The 18,685-nt window shown below is 38.6% G+C and overlaps 2 protein-coding genes across 2 annotated transcripts; both read right to left on the reverse strand.

The window, feature by feature from the left end:
• Positions 1-4,698: 4,698 nt before the first annotated feature.
• On the reverse strand, positions 4,699-6,561 carry LOC128491425 (olfactory receptor 1019-like). Its single transcript, XM_053463749.1, has one exon. The coding sequence runs from the start codon at positions 6,559-6,561 to the stop codon at positions 5,611-5,613; it is 951 nt and encodes a 316-aa protein (XP_053319724.1). The 3' UTR covers positions 4,699-5,610.
• An 8,845-nt stretch (positions 6,562-15,406) lies between these two features.
• On the reverse strand, positions 15,407-17,875 carry LOC128491426 (olfactory receptor 1019-like). The gene is made up of 2 exons (XM_053463750.1): positions 17,833-17,875; positions 15,407-16,592 (listed from the first exon to the last, which is right to left on the reverse strand). Exons 1-2 carry the CDS (start codon positions 17,873-17,875, stop codon positions 15,628-15,630), a joined length of 1,008 nt encoding a protein of 335 aa, XP_053319725.1. The 3' UTR covers positions 15,407-15,627.
• Between the last annotated feature and the right edge of the window lie 810 nt (positions 17,876-18,685).

Genomic DNA, 18,685 nt, shown 5'->3' on the forward strand with positions numbered 1-18,685 from the left:
GACAATGATTTCAAACATGCATCAAAATCAACACATAAAATCAAGGTTCTACCATGGCTACCCCAGTCCCCTCACTTGAACCCCAAAGAAAACATGTGGAGTAAACTGGAAAACGAGAGTCCACCTCTAAATTTGAAGGATCTGGAGAGATCCTGTAAGGAGGAATGGTCTCAGATCCCTTGTCAAGTATTCTTCAACTTCATCAAACATTATAGGAGTAGACTCAGAGCTGTAATCTTGGCAAAGGGAGGTAGGACAAAGTATTGACTGAAAGAGTGCCAATATTTGTGCCACATATATTTTTAACAGTTTAATTCTTATAAATCTGTGTTGTGTTTGCAATTGTTTGATATCCAGAGAACAGAGTATTTTTGAAAGAAAAGATCGAAAAGTTAAACATTAAAGACCAATATTTACAGCCATCTTTGCTCATATTTATCAAGGGTGCCAATATTAGCGGAGGGCACTGTAAATGATTTATATGATGATGCCAGTGAGCAATAGGTATATAAAATGAGCAATGAGCAATAAATACATAGAAAGGATTTACCGTATTGGCTCGGATATAGGCCGCCCCCGTATATAGGCCGCACCCTAAAAGTTTGGTGCTTTTTTAAAGAAAAAGTTTTTTTCTTTAAAAAGCACCAAAAAAAAAAAAAAAACATTCTGCCACTCTGTCTCCCCCCCCCGAGATATGCTGCCACTGTCCTCCCTCCCCGAGATATACTGCCACTGTCCTCCCTCCCCGAGATATACTGCCACTGCCCCTCCTCCCCCCGAGATATGCTGCCACTGCCCCCCCCGATATGCTGCCACTGTCCTCCTCCCCCCCCCCCGACTTACCGGAGCAGACTCCCGGGTGTCTTGCGGGGCCGGCGGGGGGCATCTACGCAATACGCGTATACAACCGGAAGTTGTATACGCGTATTGCGTAGATGTCCCCCGCCGGCGCCCCGCAAGACACCCGGGAGTCTGCTCCGGTAAGTCTTGGGGGCAGAGGTAAAACGCATCGTGTGGACGGTCACCGGCTGCGGCGATGCGGATAGGCTGTTTACCCGCATCGCTGCAGCCGGTGACTGTCCAGACGATGCGCTTAGGCAACCTCCCGTGCATGACTGCATGTCCCGGGCGTCGGGCACTAGACCCCGAATATAGGCCGCACCCCCACTTTAAAGTCTTAAAGTGGGGGAAAAAAGTGCGGCCTATATTCGAGCCAATACGGTATATGATAGCAATGAGGAGTAACTTTCTATGCAAGGTTTTATACCAATATAAACATCTAAATCATGTATATGATGCCAAATTGCAGTAAATGCATAAATTAAATTTGTATATCATGCCAATAAGCAGTAAATAAATAAATGCATAAATTAAATGAGTAGATCATTTTTGTATATAATGTCAATGAGCAGTAAGTGCATAAACTTTGTATATGGCGTAAACAAGCCATCCTGGGAACCTAACAGCATGCCTGTGCCATTTTTGCCTCAAACAAGCTAACCAGTGCCATCCTTGTGCCCCAACCAGCTTACCAGTGCCACTTGTCCTCCAAACAGCTTGCCAGCGCCAAACAGAACTTACCACGTTCGAGGACTTGAAGAGCCTTGAAGAGTAGCTTTTCACGATGAGGTAAACAGGGAGTGCTTTCTGGGAGATGTCTGCCTTCTTCACCAACAGAGTCCTTCACAGCATATAGAATCTGTGAGTACAGAGGTATGGATGCAGAAGCTGCCCTAGGAAGCACTGTCCTGGAAGAAGGTAAAGCTCTGTATGTGTGAGGGGAAAAATAAAAGGTGCAACATTGGAGACACCCAGCTAAAGTCTTTTGACTCGAGGCTTAAACCCAGGTAGCCTACCCGGAGAAGCCTCTGGCACATGCCAATCTACAGTGCTGTGAAAAAGTGTTTACCCCTTCCTAATTTATTTTATTTTTGCATGTCAGTCAATGCATGTAAATGTTTCACATCAAACTAATTTTAATAACAGACGAAGATAACCAGAGTAAACACAAAATGCATTTTTTAAATGATGATTTCATGTATACTACACTTGTGCACGAGGCCCAAACTAATTTTGGGCCAATTTTTGTTTTGTTTCTGGCTCATTTGTCTTCGCACAATGAAGTTTGTTTCCTGTTTTGAAAAAATTCTGACAGCTAATTTTTATTTGGAAACAAAATGTGTTTCCCAAAAAAAAGGCTCTCCCCATAGATCTCTCTGTGTCCACGACCTTATTCTTCTGGTCCTCTCTCTACCCATTCACCACAGCCTTCTCTGCCTTCCTTGCCCTGTCTGTGCCCTTGTCCTCTCCCCCTGCCTTGTATCTGCCCCCCCCAATGCTAACTTCCCTTCTCCAACTGCTGTCTGGTTTCTTCTGATCTCTCTGTGAATAAAATTATATGGAAACTACATGCAGTACCGGATTTGGATGAAAACATGAAACTATCTAGACCTTGGACCTTACTTTTTTGGCAAAGATTTTTTTTTTCAAATTCTCCAAACCTGCTTTTAAATCATACCTTCAGCACCCCAAATAATAACATAAAAAAATAATATATATATATATATATATATATATATATATATCATATTGTGTGAACTTTGAAAGCTGCAAACTAATTAAATTTTACCTTTCTTTTATATTATGGAAATGTACGCATTTGACAAACTTAGCTAAGTGGACGTGGGCTTAAGCTCTGTTTCCCGTTTTTTATATGTATTACCCAAATATTTCCTAAACATAAATAAATACAACTAGATATTCTGCTTAAATAAATTAGTATTTATAACAATAAGCACGGCAAACTTTAAGGCCATTTTAGGCCATTTCATGTCTGAGTGACTAAAGTCTATTAAAAAGGGAAATATTATAAACACAAATAGTACTTACAGTTAAAATGTAGCATCAAGATGTGTCCATTAGCAATTGCTAAGCAATGTATGTGCTTTTAAGTGCTTTAAACCAGCTGAGGGAATTATCATAGCTATCATGGCAAACATTAATAATTCTCTGTAGTATTGATAAAAATGACTCTTTATAATATCTGGAAAATAAACATGACCTGTCAACTGTCTACTGGCTCTTGATGCATACCCTAAATAATGACAGATACACCATTTTGGAATATTAAAAGGACACAGCACTTTATTACACATATATCATACTATGACAATTTGCTGCATTGTAACTGACCCTCAAATTTAACTCAGACATAGAAACCCACAGCCACCCATTCCCCAGTCCTGTGATGTCATATCCCAACGCTTTGTGTCTTGAAAGCATACATCACTTTTTAGGGCAGTCTGTGGAGGCTGTGCTTGGTCTCCACAGCCTCCATAGAGTAAATAGTAGACTTGGGCGCTGGCCAACTCTTCGTGTTCATCTTCGTGGGGGAAAAAATCTTTGTATTCCACGAATATTCGCCCGTTCCTGTGTTCGGTTCAGGCGAATATTCGTGTACGTTCTTCGTGTTTGTTTTTTTCCCTGTTTTTTTTGTAGAAGGGGTTAATACAGGGTTAACGCGGTATGCACTACGCAGCAGCTTTGGCGCCAGGATTTTAAATGTCCATACAAGCAACTCTATTAGTCGCTGGCAGGGGCCTCCTCTGCCATCAACCAATGAAGTGCATCTGTACTTCATTGGTTGATGGCAGACGAGCCCCCTGCTGGCGACCAATAGAGTCGCTTGTACAGACTTTTAAAATCCTGGTGCTGCAACTTGGCCGGGAGAGACCACTGGTCCGTACGAATGACCAAGTTCCGCCAACAGACGTTAAAGAGCCGTGCGAGTGAGTCTATTGGTCACGTGCAGGAGCCTCCTCTGGCATCAACCAATTGGTCGCTTGCATGGCCCTTTAACTCCTGACGGCAAACCTACGGATTTCCGCTCCTGTTTACCCCTGCAATGCTGCCTAGATAAGGTAGGCTAGATGTGGAAGGGACCAGGGAGATTAGTAAACAAAGATGAAAACGAACACAAAGATTCTTCGTGTTGTGTGTCTTCGTATAAGTTTTGCCACTGCCATGTTCGTATGTTCGTATGTTCGGTATTCAGACTGAACAACGAAAACGCACCCTTCGAGTCATTTTCATGTTTGCCCGAATACGAATGCACAAGTCTAGTAAATAGTGTAGGTCAAAGTTCCATTGTATCAGAGTTTTGGACCTTTGAGGAGCAGCACACCGTGGGTCCTGGTTTTGGAGCAGGGGGGCTGGCTTTGATGCCCTAGGCCTAGCAGGGCTAGGCCAGAATTTGTCATTATGACCAAATTAAAACACATTGTGTCTTCAAAGTTACTGATTTTATAATTGCTTATGTGGACATTTTTACTAATTTCTTAAATAGGAACATTTATGCAAATATGCTGGTCATTTTTAAATTGTTTGTAAAGCAACACCGCAACAGCACTTAACTCTATCTCATTCACAGCCTGTTGACCTTCAGTGAAATGTTCTGTAGAACTTGGAAATAGTGGAAATGAATGAGATTGGTTCTTGCTTAATTTTTCATGAGCAAATGGTGTATAAAGCTTTCTTTCTATCTCTAATTGTGTATATATTAAAAAACGACCAAAATTGGATATTTACACAAGATACCTTAGTAAACAAATAAAAAATACCGTGCAGCTATGCCTCAAAGTACTCCTACTCCAATGAGTGCATAATTAATCCAAGAAAAGAAAAGACAGCACTGGGATGTTGCAAGTGAATCCACTTGTTTAATAAGTGTGATGACTGACAAGTTGAAAGCACAAACACTTGGAGGTACACACACCCCTTTATCAATGTGCACTTACAGCCATATACTCATCATTACAATTTATTGAGTTAGGTTTTGACAATGGCTGTAGCCCCAGATCTTAGCAATGCCTCTGCATTGATATATGATTATTTTAAAACATATAGATAAAATTACAGCATCAAGGAGGTGCAGTGATATACTGTATACACTACACAAATACAAATAATTGAATACCAATCCTCCCATAAACTGCAATAGGAGAATGTAGATTATAAAACAATTATATAATATAATAGGATTACTATTCCAAATTTAGCTCTTTAAACCCCTAATTTCAAGGAGGAGGCAGGGTTCAGCAGGGTCACATAATTGCGTGACCTTGCGGTAGTAACGTGGCAGCTGGACACACATATTCAGACTTTAGAATGTGTGCGAATGATAGAGTGTATGTCTGTGTGCATGCGTGTTATTGTTGAGTGTCTGGTTGTTTTTGTGTCAGTGTCTGCATGTGAGTTATTCCATCTGGTGGTGTTAGTGTGTGTGTTAGTGTCTGGTTGTGTTAGTGTGTGTTATTGTAAGTGCTCCTCCCAAAATCAGACGCTGAATCTGCCCCTGTGATAGATGTATCTCCTGCATTAAATTCTGCACGATTTTGGTAGAAGCAACAGATATGCAAATATTAGCATTCCCTGCTCTGTAAAATTGAAACTGCACTAGCACTTACTGTGATAGTTTGCTTTTGACTCCACAGATTATAGTTAATAATTAATTATACCAAATATTATGTTTTTTTCTGTCACATACCATGATGTGGTCTACAAGATAAAGAATCTTTGGTGGAATGTAGAAGAAGTGAACTGTTTTTTTTTCTATTTCTTGTATGGGAACCTGCTTTGAAATGTTGTTTGCAAGGCAGTTTTTATGTCTTTATTTCTGAAACTATAAATTATTGGATTTGACATGGGAATCATTACAGCATAAACAAATGTAGCCACAATCCCATTTCTTGTGGAATATTTGGATTTCGGACTCAAATACACATATAGTCCTGTCGCAAAAAATAATGTTACTGAAGTTATATGGGAGATGCATGTTGAGAAAGCTTTCTTCATTCCATCTGCAAATTGTTTCCTTAAAATAGCAAAAAAAATGGAGACATACGATACAATGATGACCAGAAAAGAAGGAACTATGATAGAAGAGGTACAAATAAACAGAATAAGTTCATTGATAGTAGTGTCTGTGCATGAAATACCTAATAATGGTGGAAAATCACAAGCAAAATGATTGAGGATATTTGAAGTGCAGAATGAGAGACTGAATGTGCAACATGTCTCAATTACAGAATGCAAGAAGCCAGCTGTACAAGCCCCAGACACCAGTGTCAAGCAAGTCTTTGTCTGCATCACCAAGCTGTAGTTTAATGGCCTGCAGATTGCAACATATCGATCATAGGCCATTACTGCTAAGAGACAACACTCCGTGCTACCAAAGGCACAGAAGAAGAAGAGTTGGACTGCACAGCCAATATAGGAGATAGTCTTTTTCTCAGATAAAACATCTATTATCATTTTAGGTGCAATATCTGTGGAGTAGCATAGATCTAAAAGGGACAACGTACTGATGAAGAAATACATTGGAGTGTGGAGCTGAACATTGTGATACACAAGAAAAACTATACTAGCATTACCCAAGAAAGTAATTAAATAAATTAAGAAAAACACCATGAATAAACCTATCTGTATATCATATCTTGAAGAAAACTCCATTAATATGAATTCATTCACCCATGAACTGTTGAAGACTTTGGGTAATTCCATGTGTGAATCCTGTAACGCATAACAACAACGGTCAATATAACTGATTTGAACATTGCATTATTACTGCGTACAACACTGCCATTTATAATACATTTCTCAGTCAAAGCAAAAAAAACCCTTATTTTGCAGTTTGTTAATTTGAGAAATTCCTCCTCTTCTTTTACTGCTTTATGGGAATGAGTGTATTATTGTAACACTTTCAGTTTTTTAGCATATGAAGGAACAGGATAAAATGTACACCTCGGCACCAAAAAGATGGTGTTAGATCATGATGTAGGCGTTCCAAGGTAAAGACTTGTAAGGGTTCACATGAATTGTGGTACTTGTGATGGGGCAATCCTTAGAGTTGAAACATTGGGCTGGGCATGGAATATTGAATGATTTTTCAGAAAATATTTAACCCATTTATGACAATATGACATAGATGCATGTCTTAAAAAAGCATGGTGCTTGAGGATCAGGGCCGGCCCTACAATGGAGCCGACTGGGGCAATTGCCCCAGGCGGCACTTTTGAAGGGGTGGCACTTTGCCGCCCCAAGCGCTTTTTTTTTAAGCGGAGGAGAGAGAGGGGCGCCGAGTGGTTTTCGCTTACCCGCTCGGCGCCCCTCTCTCTCTCCTCTGCGGCGAGTCTCCGTGCTCTGTCACGGTGCCGGCTTGTAATGCTGAGCGCCGGAAGTGACGTCAATTTACGGCGCTCAGCATTACAAGCCGGCACCGTGGCAGAGCAAGGAGACTCGCCGCAGGACTGTTTAAAGGTAAGTACCGGGGGGGGGGGTTAGGGTAGATAATGGCGTCGGCAAGGTTTAAAATGCCGCCCCCCCGGCGTCCGCGGGGGGGCGGCATTTTAAACTTCGCCCCAGGCGGCATTAAGTCTTGGGCCGGCCCTGTTGAGGATGCATCCAGGTCAATTGCTGTAAGTTACACTCTGCAGCAGTCAGGAGTGGGCTAATGATGATCAGAGGGATTGATTATCCAATGTAAAAAATGAAAAAAGAAATAACCCCACAAAATAATAAAACATTTTTTGGTACATATTTATTACTACTTAATTACTCTTATTAGTGACACTTTAAGTCACTGATTACCGTATTTGCTCGATTATAAGACGAGGTTTTTTCCAGAGCAAATGCTCTGAAAAATACCCCTCGTCTTATAATCAGGGTCGTCTTATAATCAGACCTCAAATAGGTCTGATTATGAGATTAAGATCCAGATCCCCCGCAGCGATGCAGGGGACCTGGATCCTCCTGTGTTAACCCCCCCCCAATTTACCGGTGCTTCTGAGTCCCCGGTGCTTAGTCTGGGCTGCGCGTAGAGCTCTACACGATACAATCGCGTAGAGCTCTACACGCTGCCCGGACTAAGCACTGGGGACTCAGAGGCACCGGTAGGTTGGAGGGGGGGGGCATAACACAGCAGGATGCAGGGGACCTGCATCCTGGTGTGTTATGCCCCCCCTCCTCCAACTTACCGGTGCTTCTGAGTCCCCGGTGCTTAGTCCGGGCAGCGTGTAGAGCTCTACGCGATTCGCGTGGAGCTCTACATGCTGCCCGGACTAAGCACCGGGGGCTGAGATGCAGGGGACCTGGATCCTCCTGTGTTATGCGCCCCCCCAACTCAGAAGCACCGGTAAGTTTGGAGGAGGGAGGGGGAGTGTTAAATGGGGGGTGTAAGGCATTTCTGGAGGCAGAGTGCTCTGTGAAATGCCTTTTAACCCCTTTAATGCCACTCTGCCTCCTGAAATGCCTTTTACCTCCCTATATGCCACTCTGCCCCATAATATGCCTTTTAACCCCCTAAATGCCAGTGGCATATAGGGGTATAAGGCATTTCTGGAGGCAGAGTGGCACATAGGGGGTCAAAAGGCATATCATGGGGCACAGTGGCATATAGAGGGTTAAAAGGCGTATCATGGGGCACAGTGGCATTTAGAGGGTTAAAAGGCATATCATGGGGCACAGTGGCATATATGGGGTATAAGGCATTTCTGGGGCAGAGTGGCAAGCCTGGGGGTAGATGTGCATTACTGGGGGGATAGGTTAAAAAAAAAAAGGAAATAAAAACAAAATATTTTTCTCAATCATAGCTTTTATTAACAAACAATTGTTCACATAGTTTACATGAACTAACATTTACTGGTAAAACTTTTTTCCTTTGGGGTCGTCTTATATTCAGGCTTTTTCTTTTTTTCCTAAGTTAATATTCAGATTTTGGGGGGTCGTCTTATAATCAGGGTCGTCTTATAATTGAGCAAATACGGTATATATCGGTCTCAGTTGCCTAAACTTGTCACTTACAAGTGATCTGGAAAAAAAAAAAAATATATATATAAAAAAACAATAATATGCTATTGCACTCCAAACCAATTCTGTAGTAGCCTGGTGCTAGGTAACAAGGCAAAGTAATATACACAGTCTATGGATAGTTACCAGCACTCTAGGTCTTTTTCTAATAAATACAGATTCCTCTTTTGCAGGTATATATATAACGTATTGGCTCGAATATAGGCCACATCCGATTACAGGCTGCACCCTAAAAGTTTGGTGCTATTTTAAAGAAAAATTTATTTTTAACGAAAAAATACAGATTAGTGGAATGGTAAAACAGTATTTCACCTAATACACAGGAATACATGTATTTTAACATTTTTGGTATCTATTATGCAGTTAGTCAGCAGATGTTATATATAAACAGAAATTTGGAAAACCAATAGCCATTTTTAGGTCCCCCTTAATCCATAATGCACTTATAGATATGCCACTCTGCCCCCAGATATGATTTATGCCCCCAGATATGCCACTCTGCCCCAGATATGCTTTATGCCCTCTAGAAATGCCAATCTGCCCCCCAGATATGCTGTATGCCCCCCAGAAATACCACTCTGCCACCCCTGATATGCCACTCTGCTCCCTAGATATGCCACCCCCCCAGACTTACCAATGCACCCCCAGACTCCCTGGTGTCTAGCGGGGCCGGTTTGTCACCGGCTGTGGCGATGCATTTAGACAACCTCCATTGTCGGCACTTCCGCCGAGGCTTCTATGATAGAGTGGCGGAAGGTTATGTCAAGCCGGTGCTCCACCATAGACGCCCCGGCGGAAGTGCCAGTAGCAGAGGTTGTCTACGCACATCGCGCAGACGTCCACCAGCTGCCAGAGAGTAGGATCAATATATATATATAAAGAAAATGCCTCAAATCCAGGGGAGGAGCTTCCCAAAAACCATCACAATCTCCTTTGTTCCTTTTGGAGTTATAGTTGTGGCCATCCAATTAGAAATTTAAGTAGGGTATCTTTGAGGTCCTCTGGATTTCTGATTTGGGGAATATATATTTTGTTGAGGTCATTTTGATGTGTGCCTTCCTGGTTCAACAACAAAAAAATAGAATCCTCTTTGCATTCTCATGAATTGTAGACTTTTGTGTAATGCTGACATACCACATATATCTGACATCTATGTGCTCAGAAGTGGTAGATTATTTTTTTTGCTTACTCTCACAAGTATCCCAATGAAATTCTGTTGCTATTAAATTTGTGCCCCCTAGAAAAGTAAGGTGTGCCTTCTCTGTTGTGTTATTATAGCTTGTTGGTGTTTAGAGGAAGTTTTACAACCAAAAGCTTGAGGTTCACGTTCCTTATTCAAATGGAAAAATGGAACCTCTTTGCACCCTTCCCTTTCTTCCGAAATGTCTGTCTGCATTATTCTTGTATCTTCTGCAAAAGGGTGGAGCCTCAGGGTCAGCCACTCTGCGTTCCTCCGATCAGAGGTTGGCAGATAAGGTAAGGGTGCTTTGAGAGAGTGTAAGAGACCATGAATGAGAGTGTGAGAGAATAAATGAGAGTGTGAGAGCAACGAAAGCAAAAAATAGTGATTGATTAATTTGATTTATTTTTTTCTTCTTGTATATTCGGGCCTTTTCTTTTTTCCTATCATTAAGATCCAAAGTTTGGGGCGTCAACTTATAATGAAGGTTGTTTTATAATCGACTAAATAAGGTAATATTATGACTGAGTAAGAGTGCAACACAAACAAAATAAAAGAACTCGACGAACAAACAAATAAAAAAATGTTAGTATATATAAGTAAGTTATCATAATATTTAGGGGTTAATGTTTGTTAATACATTTCAGTTGTCTGAACTAGTAGCCTAATGCAAATATAAATGATAAATACAGAACATTTACTTACATGTATATGTGCCCAGATTTTTGGAGTAAATTAATGTAATTGACTGAAGTTCACCAACTGTGCAACACGAAAAAATAAAGGGACTGCAAAAGAAAGCATGGCAAGTTGGATCCGGTTTACTCTATTTGTGTAAATCCAGACTGAGGAACCAGGCCTTGTTAGTACAAGCAAACCAATATATCATACAGTTTACTTGGCATGCTGAAAGATCTAACAGTTTCATATCTTTTATGAACTTGCTATACAACAATGTTGGCTCCCCTTAGATACTACTTTCCATTATTAAGTCAACATTTCAAAAGAAATATATGTCTCATTGTTTTGGTCATTAAATAGAGCAAGTAGTACCTATCGGTCACTTTTGTGTCAAAAAAGTTTACTTAAAGACTGAAGAAGATGTTCTTGCAGTTGCATTAGATGGGACAGAAGACGGACAACACGCTTGCATATGAACCTACCCTACTCCTTTTTGAAAGAGATTATTAATTAACTTGTGCTCTAATAGCTTATAAAATGACACAGCTACAGGTCAAAAGATTCTAATTACATTTGTTAAAACTTAGTGGTGAACATTAAAAATGATAGATTTGACTATTGCAATTTTTTTATCTTTATTTTTGAGTCACACAATTATTTTTTAAAGGATATCTATACTCACAGTTAAATTTGCAATGTAAAAGTCAGTGCACATCTTCCACAAGCAACCAGAATAGTCTTCACATGGTGAACATTCTCAGTGTTTTAATAAGCACCATAGGCCAGCTGAGGGACTAGTAGCCATAACAACTAAATAGCCCCACTGGCATAAAAAAAATTCTAATTATAATTATTGCCAACCTAGTTTGTACTGGCAATAATTCACAATTTCTAGTAGTCTAAATATAATTCCTGGTTATAAATACAATGAAGAATAATAATAACAGGGCTTTATTAGGTAGATTCCCACAAAATCAACAATGTAATAAATCATCCGAAATATTGGAATTGTTGGAAAGTCTTCATTAGTATCTTGTGCAAAAGGTAGTGGTTTAGCATAAATAAAAATGCAGTCTAGCCGATGTGCTTACATTATTGAGAAAAAGGACACAAGCATGTTTAATATATGAATGTGCCAGGTGTTGATCTCCCAGAACTGTACATCATGTCAGAAAATTTAAAAGGCAGAAGTATTTGCTCTGTAAGTACAAGAACTCCCATGGAAAAAAAAATATTTTCCTCCTTAAGAATAAAATACAGTGGTGTACACAGAAATGTAGGTTAGCATTGACAGAAGCCTTGTTTTATCACATTTGGTTTCAATAAACACATACAGATGGCTAATATGCAGCTGCCTGCCAACATTATACTATAAAACAACTAGAACTGTTTTAAAAAAGAAAACAGCACAATATGTAAAAATTATTTTGAGTCTGATACTGGTAATAAGAAAAATGGTGGGAGCAAAGCCAAATTAAATCTTGGGACCCTGGCACACCTATACTAAAAGGATCCCTGTTTTCTTGCACCTAATAACACAAATTAAAATAGAATAAACTAAAAACAGTTTGTTACAGATTAATCTACATCCCTTTATGATGTCACACTGAGTTTATTTTAAACGTTGGCATCACATTAAGGCCACTGCATATCTTGTTTCACTGTAAAAAAGTTATTGTCTTGTGCAGCCAATGACGTGCCAGTCTGTTGTAATATTGGCAAGTGGCACATAATTCCTGATCAAGACTGTCCTGTTCAGTTCAGGACAACTGGTAAAAATATAATGTATAATTACATATTACATATACCACACAACACAGATGTGGAAAAAAGTATGCACTTAGCTGAACCAGAGTTTCTAAGAGTCTTTGAACTTCAAGGCACTTCATTGTCATCTGGGGATGCAGTCTTCTCACCAGCAGAGTATGAGCTCCTGTCCAACCTTTGACTGGGCACGCAAGCCCATTCAACACATTAATGTCTATGTATTTAGAATGCAATGTCATAAAAGTCCCTGTTGGTGTAATGTCAGGTGTTCCAATACTTTTGTGCATATAGTGTATTTACCAGTATTATTTTAAAAGTTACCATTTTAACATTTTTTTATTTTAATATTTTTGTTTCTCAAAGCATAACAAAATGGATTTAACGCAGGTATTACCATAGTGTAAACCACTGCATCCACAGTTCCATTCATTGTGCAACATTTGGGCTATAATATACATAGAGAACTGTTACATAAAGTAGACTTACATAGAGACTGAGATCCTCACTTCTATGTTTATAATGGCCAAAAATATGGGCACATACATGACAAAAGGAAAACCAAGATACAAGGCAGTGTAAAAGATGAAGAGAAAACAAACAGAAGAATTTCATTGATAGACAGTGTCAGTGCAAGCAATACTTAATAATGGTGGGAAGTCACAAGCAAAGTGGTGCAGGGTATTTGAAGTGCAGAATGATAAAGTAAATGTGCAACATGTCTCAATTACAGAATCCAGGAAACCAGCTGTATAAACTATACACACCAGTGCCAAGCAAGTCTTTGGCTGGATCACCAAGTGACAGATTAATGGCCTGCAGGTTGCAACATATCGATTATAGGCCATTACTGCTAAACAGCAAAGAAGAGCTGGACAGCACAGCAAATATAGGAGACAGTCTTTTTGTCAGAAAGAAGAATTACTATTATTTTAGGGACAATATCAGAAGAATAGCAAAGATCTAAAAAGACAAGCTACATAATATTGTGAAGTTGAGTATTATGGATGACAAGAACAATTATTCCTACATACCAAAAATGGTAAAGAGATAATTAAATACAAATATTAGGAATAACAAAATCTGTAGATTTTATCTCATAGAGAAGCCGTCAGTATGAATTCATTCACCCTGGATTTGTTGATGTTTCTTGAGAATTCCATGCAGGATATCTGCAATGCAAGGAGGAAAATATCACATATGAAAACACCAAATAACGCCTCAGAAACAAGGCTGTAACTTGAGAATGCGGAAAACCAGACACTTTATCAAAACTAGGGAGGAGTACTGGAATCGTGAAATTTCATAATGAAATATGAACAGAGAGACCCAGAATGAAAAAAAACCAGTATAAAGGTTTAAATCACTTTAATACAAATATACCAAGCCTCTGCTAGACACCTAGCACTTTGGGTCTTACAGATTTAAACATATCAAAATAAAATGTGTTGCCATGGAAACCTTACTCTTACTAATTAATGTATTTTACCAAAAACAATACCAGTCTTAATACTGATTAATATAGTTGCAGCATTGGTTTAAGTTAAGTCAGTATGCGCACACTACTTACCCTTGTAAGTGAAATAAACACGTGATTTGACACATTATTTACTGTGGGGATTGAAGTCAAGATTGATACATGTTCTCAATAGGAAAAGAGAATTGCATCGTTACCCTAAAGACTAAAACTTTCTTGCCATTGTTTTTAGTGTTTTTTTTTTTATTTTAAAAAAAGTACTTACTGTCAGGACACATCAGGGTGCTTTCAGGGCCCCTGAATGAGAGTGATACCGCAGTGTACCGAGGCTCTAGGTGCACCGCACCTAGGTGCCTCTTTAAGCATCCACATCAATCGCAGAGATAAGGCTCACCGGGGTCACATAATGTGATGGTACGTGACCCAGCGGTAGAAGCACAGCAGCGTATAGAGGGCTTCATGCTTGGTAAGTAACAGTGTGTATGTGTGTCCATCCAATGCTGGGCTGAACTCACAAAGGGAACAATATATATAGACTGTGTATATGAAATAGAATGAAATAAAGTCAGAGTCAGAATGAGAGTGAGAGAATGAACGAATTAGTGTGGAAGAATTGTGTGAATGAGTGAAAGAATTAATACATTTGTGAGAATGCATTAATAAATGTGTAACTAAATTGTGTGAAAGAGTGAGAGAATTAATGGATTAGTGAGTGACTGTAAAAGCATCTGTGTTTATTATAGATGTAATAATTGATTTTTGGAAAGATTATGTAGTTAAAAATGCATGTCTAACACATATCTAATGTATATATATATATCTAATATATATATATGAAGATAACTACAAGATACAGCGCTATTGTGACTCTCTATATCTCTATCTATTATGGAAAAAATTAATCCAAAAAAACCATCTTAGAAAATCTTAATATATTAAGAGGATAAAAGGTTGATGGAGGGAAGCAGCATCCAGTTATCAATTTTGGAGAATATTAAAGCAGCTAGTCTTGAAGGGCAAAAAACTGTTTTGGGGGAAGCCTATAATGACAAAAGTTAAGCTAAAGAAAGACAGTGCTAAAACATGTAAATATTTAAATCATTATTTTATTATGAATATATAAAAAATAAAACACAAGAGTACAAAAAATCAACACATAAATGTAAAAAGGTACAAAAAAGCTAAAATAGTAAAGCGGCAATCACGTTTCGTTGTATAACTTCTTCAGATGCAGGAAAGGCGCCGTTCCTACAGCTGAAGAAGTTATACAACGAAACGCGTCCTGCATTTGGTGCATAGCCTGGCCAGACATAACTCTTTTATACAGTGAGTCCTTTTTCTTATATATTCGAGGTGCAGTGGAGATTGCCACTTTACTATTTTAGCTTTTTTTCCCTGTGCATGGACGTGATACACTGCGTAAATAATTGCTATGTCCTGTCCTCTGTACAGATTCTTCACTGCTCAATCCTGCTAGACCTTGAACAATATTGCTTTCTATGTAAAAGTATAGGGGGTGGGATATACGCAAGAGAATATTGCCTGGGACGCCGTGCTTACTGTAGCATACAAGTCATCTACAAAGGTTGTGAAGGCATCGTCACCATCTACCACAATAAATATATGTTTATACAATATACAACTGTATGTTATTTTTCAATTATTTTAATCTTTTGATAAAGATGGTATTTTGCAACATTGATTTTAAAGAAACTTTAATATCTTTATTCCTTAAACTATAAATCATTGGATTTAGCATAGGTATTACAACTGTGTAAAAAACAGTTGCAACACTTGCCTTGTGCACAGAGGTTTTGGACGTAGGCTTTAAATACACATATATGACAGTGCTGTAAAACAGTGTTATGGCAGTGATGTGGGATGAACATGTTGAAAATGCTTTTTTCCTTCCCGTCACGGCTTTTATCTTTAAAATGGCCAAGAAGATTGAGAGATATGACACAAAGATTACTAAAATAGAGGACATGGTTACGGATGACGCAAACACAAACAGAATTAATTCATTAACTGCAGTATCTGTGCAAGAGATACTAAATAATGGAGGAAAGTCACAAGCAAAATGATTGAGGATATTTGAAGCACAAAAGGAAAGACTAAATGTGCAACAAGTCTCTATAACTGAATGCAGGAAACCTGCTGTATAAGCTCCTGACACCAGTCCCAAGCAAGTCTTTGGCTGCATCGCCAAGCTGTAGTTCAGTGGGTTGCAGATTGCAACATATCGGTCATAGGCCATTACTGCAAAAAGAAAGCTTTCTGTGCACCCAAGGCCAGTGAAGAAAAAGAGCTGTAAAGCACAGCCAATGTAAGAGATATTTCTCTTCGCAGACAGAAGATCTACAATCATTTTGGGAGCAATATCTGAAGAATAGCAGAGATCTAAAAAGGAAAGACTACTGATGAAAAAGTACATAGGTGTGTGGAGTTGGCTGTTATGGTATACAATAATAATTATACCTACATTTCCTAAAATGGTTATCAGATATATCATTAAAAAAAGCATGAATAAGAAAATCTGGAGATCTTGTCTTTCAGATAAACCCATTAATATAAATTCATTTACTTTGGTTATGTTCATGCCTTTCCAGATTCTGATTTTGGCATCTAGAGCAAAAAATAAGGAACATTGAAACAAATGCTTAGAGATAAACCTAGAATTGCATTGTTTTAATCACTAGTGAACATTGTCTACAAAATGTATTGCAACTAGGTGCTACAGCTCCTATCTTTTCTTGAAACCCTGATAGGTTCTATTATATTGGATAACTGTGTGGAAACAAAGGCAAACTTTCTTTCTACTTTTTTAGTTGCTTAAATTATTTTTAGCTTTTTTTGATAAGTGCGATCCGTTCAATATCCAAATCTAATTTTAGAGCCCAAAATTACAGCAAATGTACTTATTGAGCCTACATGTAAATTATATATATGTATAAATGCAGTATAAACAGTATGAACAGTATTAATAATATTTAAACATAGTATTCATTACTAACATTCTGATCTGATTTTACCTTGATAATTGCATAAATAATACCTCTAGATTTAACTTAATATTATGGCGATCTTACCTTATATACCTAACTTACACACTAATAGTATTGTTTTTCAAAGGTGAGCTAAAAAATGTACGTACCAGTAATAGAGTTCACTACAAATGCTATGCAACTGTATTGATACTATTTTTCCCAACGTATAAATAGTCTGATGCTTGTTGAAGGAGAGATCTGGGATTTCTGTAATTGTTCTCTACAGAATAATAATATATTTCCAATTGGTAATAATTTATCCCATGTCCACTATTCCTTAAGCCCTTAAGGACCAGGATTTTTTTTTCTTTTTGTACCCTTCATGATCGAGGCTGTTTTAACATTTTTGTGGCGCTCCACACAAATTACATATTTTTTTTTTCAGAACAAGAAGGGCTTTCTTTAGATACTATTTTGATAATATTATCTAATTTCCTATAAAAAAAATAATAAAATATGGTGACAAATTGAAAAAAAATCACTTTTTCTCACTTTCATTCACTTTATCATATCATATATTTTTGAAAACTACAGACCCCAGGGTATTTCAAATGCTAGCATTTTAACCCTTTCCACCCACTAATTCTACCACCAGCCTTTATCAAAGTTTGTGGTAGAAGTTGTGGTAGTATATTTCACAGCCCTCTGATATATGTCACTGACAAACAACACTCCAATATGTGTGCAGTAACACAACTCAGTGTTACAGTGATGCAACCCATGCATGGGTAAGTCGGGTAAGTCTGAGCCCATGTCCTATCTAAGCATGAGGTGCTCAGCAATGTGAGGAAATCAGTGCAGTTTGTATTTCCACACACGAGTATCAATTAAGGTGCTGTCTGACCGTCCTATTTGAGACATCTTTGAACCAAATCAATCAAACCATATATTTTTGAAAACTAGACACCCCAAGGTATTTCAAATGATGATATTTTAACTCTTTTTATGCACTAATTCTACCACCAGCCTTTGCAAAGTTTGTTATAGTAATTTTTTGTGTTTTTTCCACACATATTGTAATTCTATTTACAGCACTTTGGCATATGTCACTGCCAAACCACACTCCAATATGTGTGCGGTAACATCTCCTAAGTACAGTGATACAACCCATCAGGCCCGGACTGGGACAAAAAATAGGCCGGGGCATTTCAGACTGAGCAGCCCATTTTTATGAAAAAACATATATGTACATACATATACATAATACTTGGTCATTCAACATGGGAAGCCTGAAGCCACAATTTAGTGCGACTAATCCTTGAAATAAATATTATAGAGTAAATAACACAGTACCTTATCTTTTCCACTAAATGATTTCAGGGCCTTGAATGTTTTGTCCCCTGAAGTCACTACAAATTCAGGAGGGCGTTTTATCTCTGGATAAGTAAAAATGAAATAGTTCCTACTGTAAATTAAGGAAACAGATAACCAAACACACACACACCAGGACAGCCTCTGCCACACCGACACCCAAACACACACCAGGACAGGCTCTGCCACACCGACATCCAAACACACACCAGGACAGGCTCTGCCACACCGACATCCAAACACACACACCAGGACAGTTAAAAAAGAAGAAATGGTTCAGCACTCAACTCCCAGGAAGCTGGGTGCTAGCAGGAAAATAGGGCAAAACAAAAACAGAAAGCATAACAAAAATAGCAATGT

This window comes from Spea bombifrons, chromosome 4 (assembly GCF_027358695.1).
Source record: "Spea bombifrons isolate aSpeBom1 chromosome 4, aSpeBom1.2.pri, whole genome shotgun sequence".
NCBI classification, from domain to species: Eukaryota; Metazoa; Chordata; class Amphibia; order Anura; family Pelobatidae; genus Spea; species Spea bombifrons.

Coding starts and splice junctions, on each gene's coding strand:
- LOC128491425 (XM_053463749.1), bottom strand. CDS start 6,561: ATGGAATTACCCAAAGTCTTCAACAGTTCATGGGTGAATGAATTCATA.
- LOC128491426 (XM_053463750.1), bottom strand. CDS start 17,875: ATGTCTCAAATAGGACGGTCAGACAGCACCTTAATTGATACTC. Junction 16,593..17,832: donor CAGCACCTTAATTGATACTC/GTGTGTGGAAAT, acceptor TTTTTGCTCTAG/ATGCCAAAATCAGAATCTGG.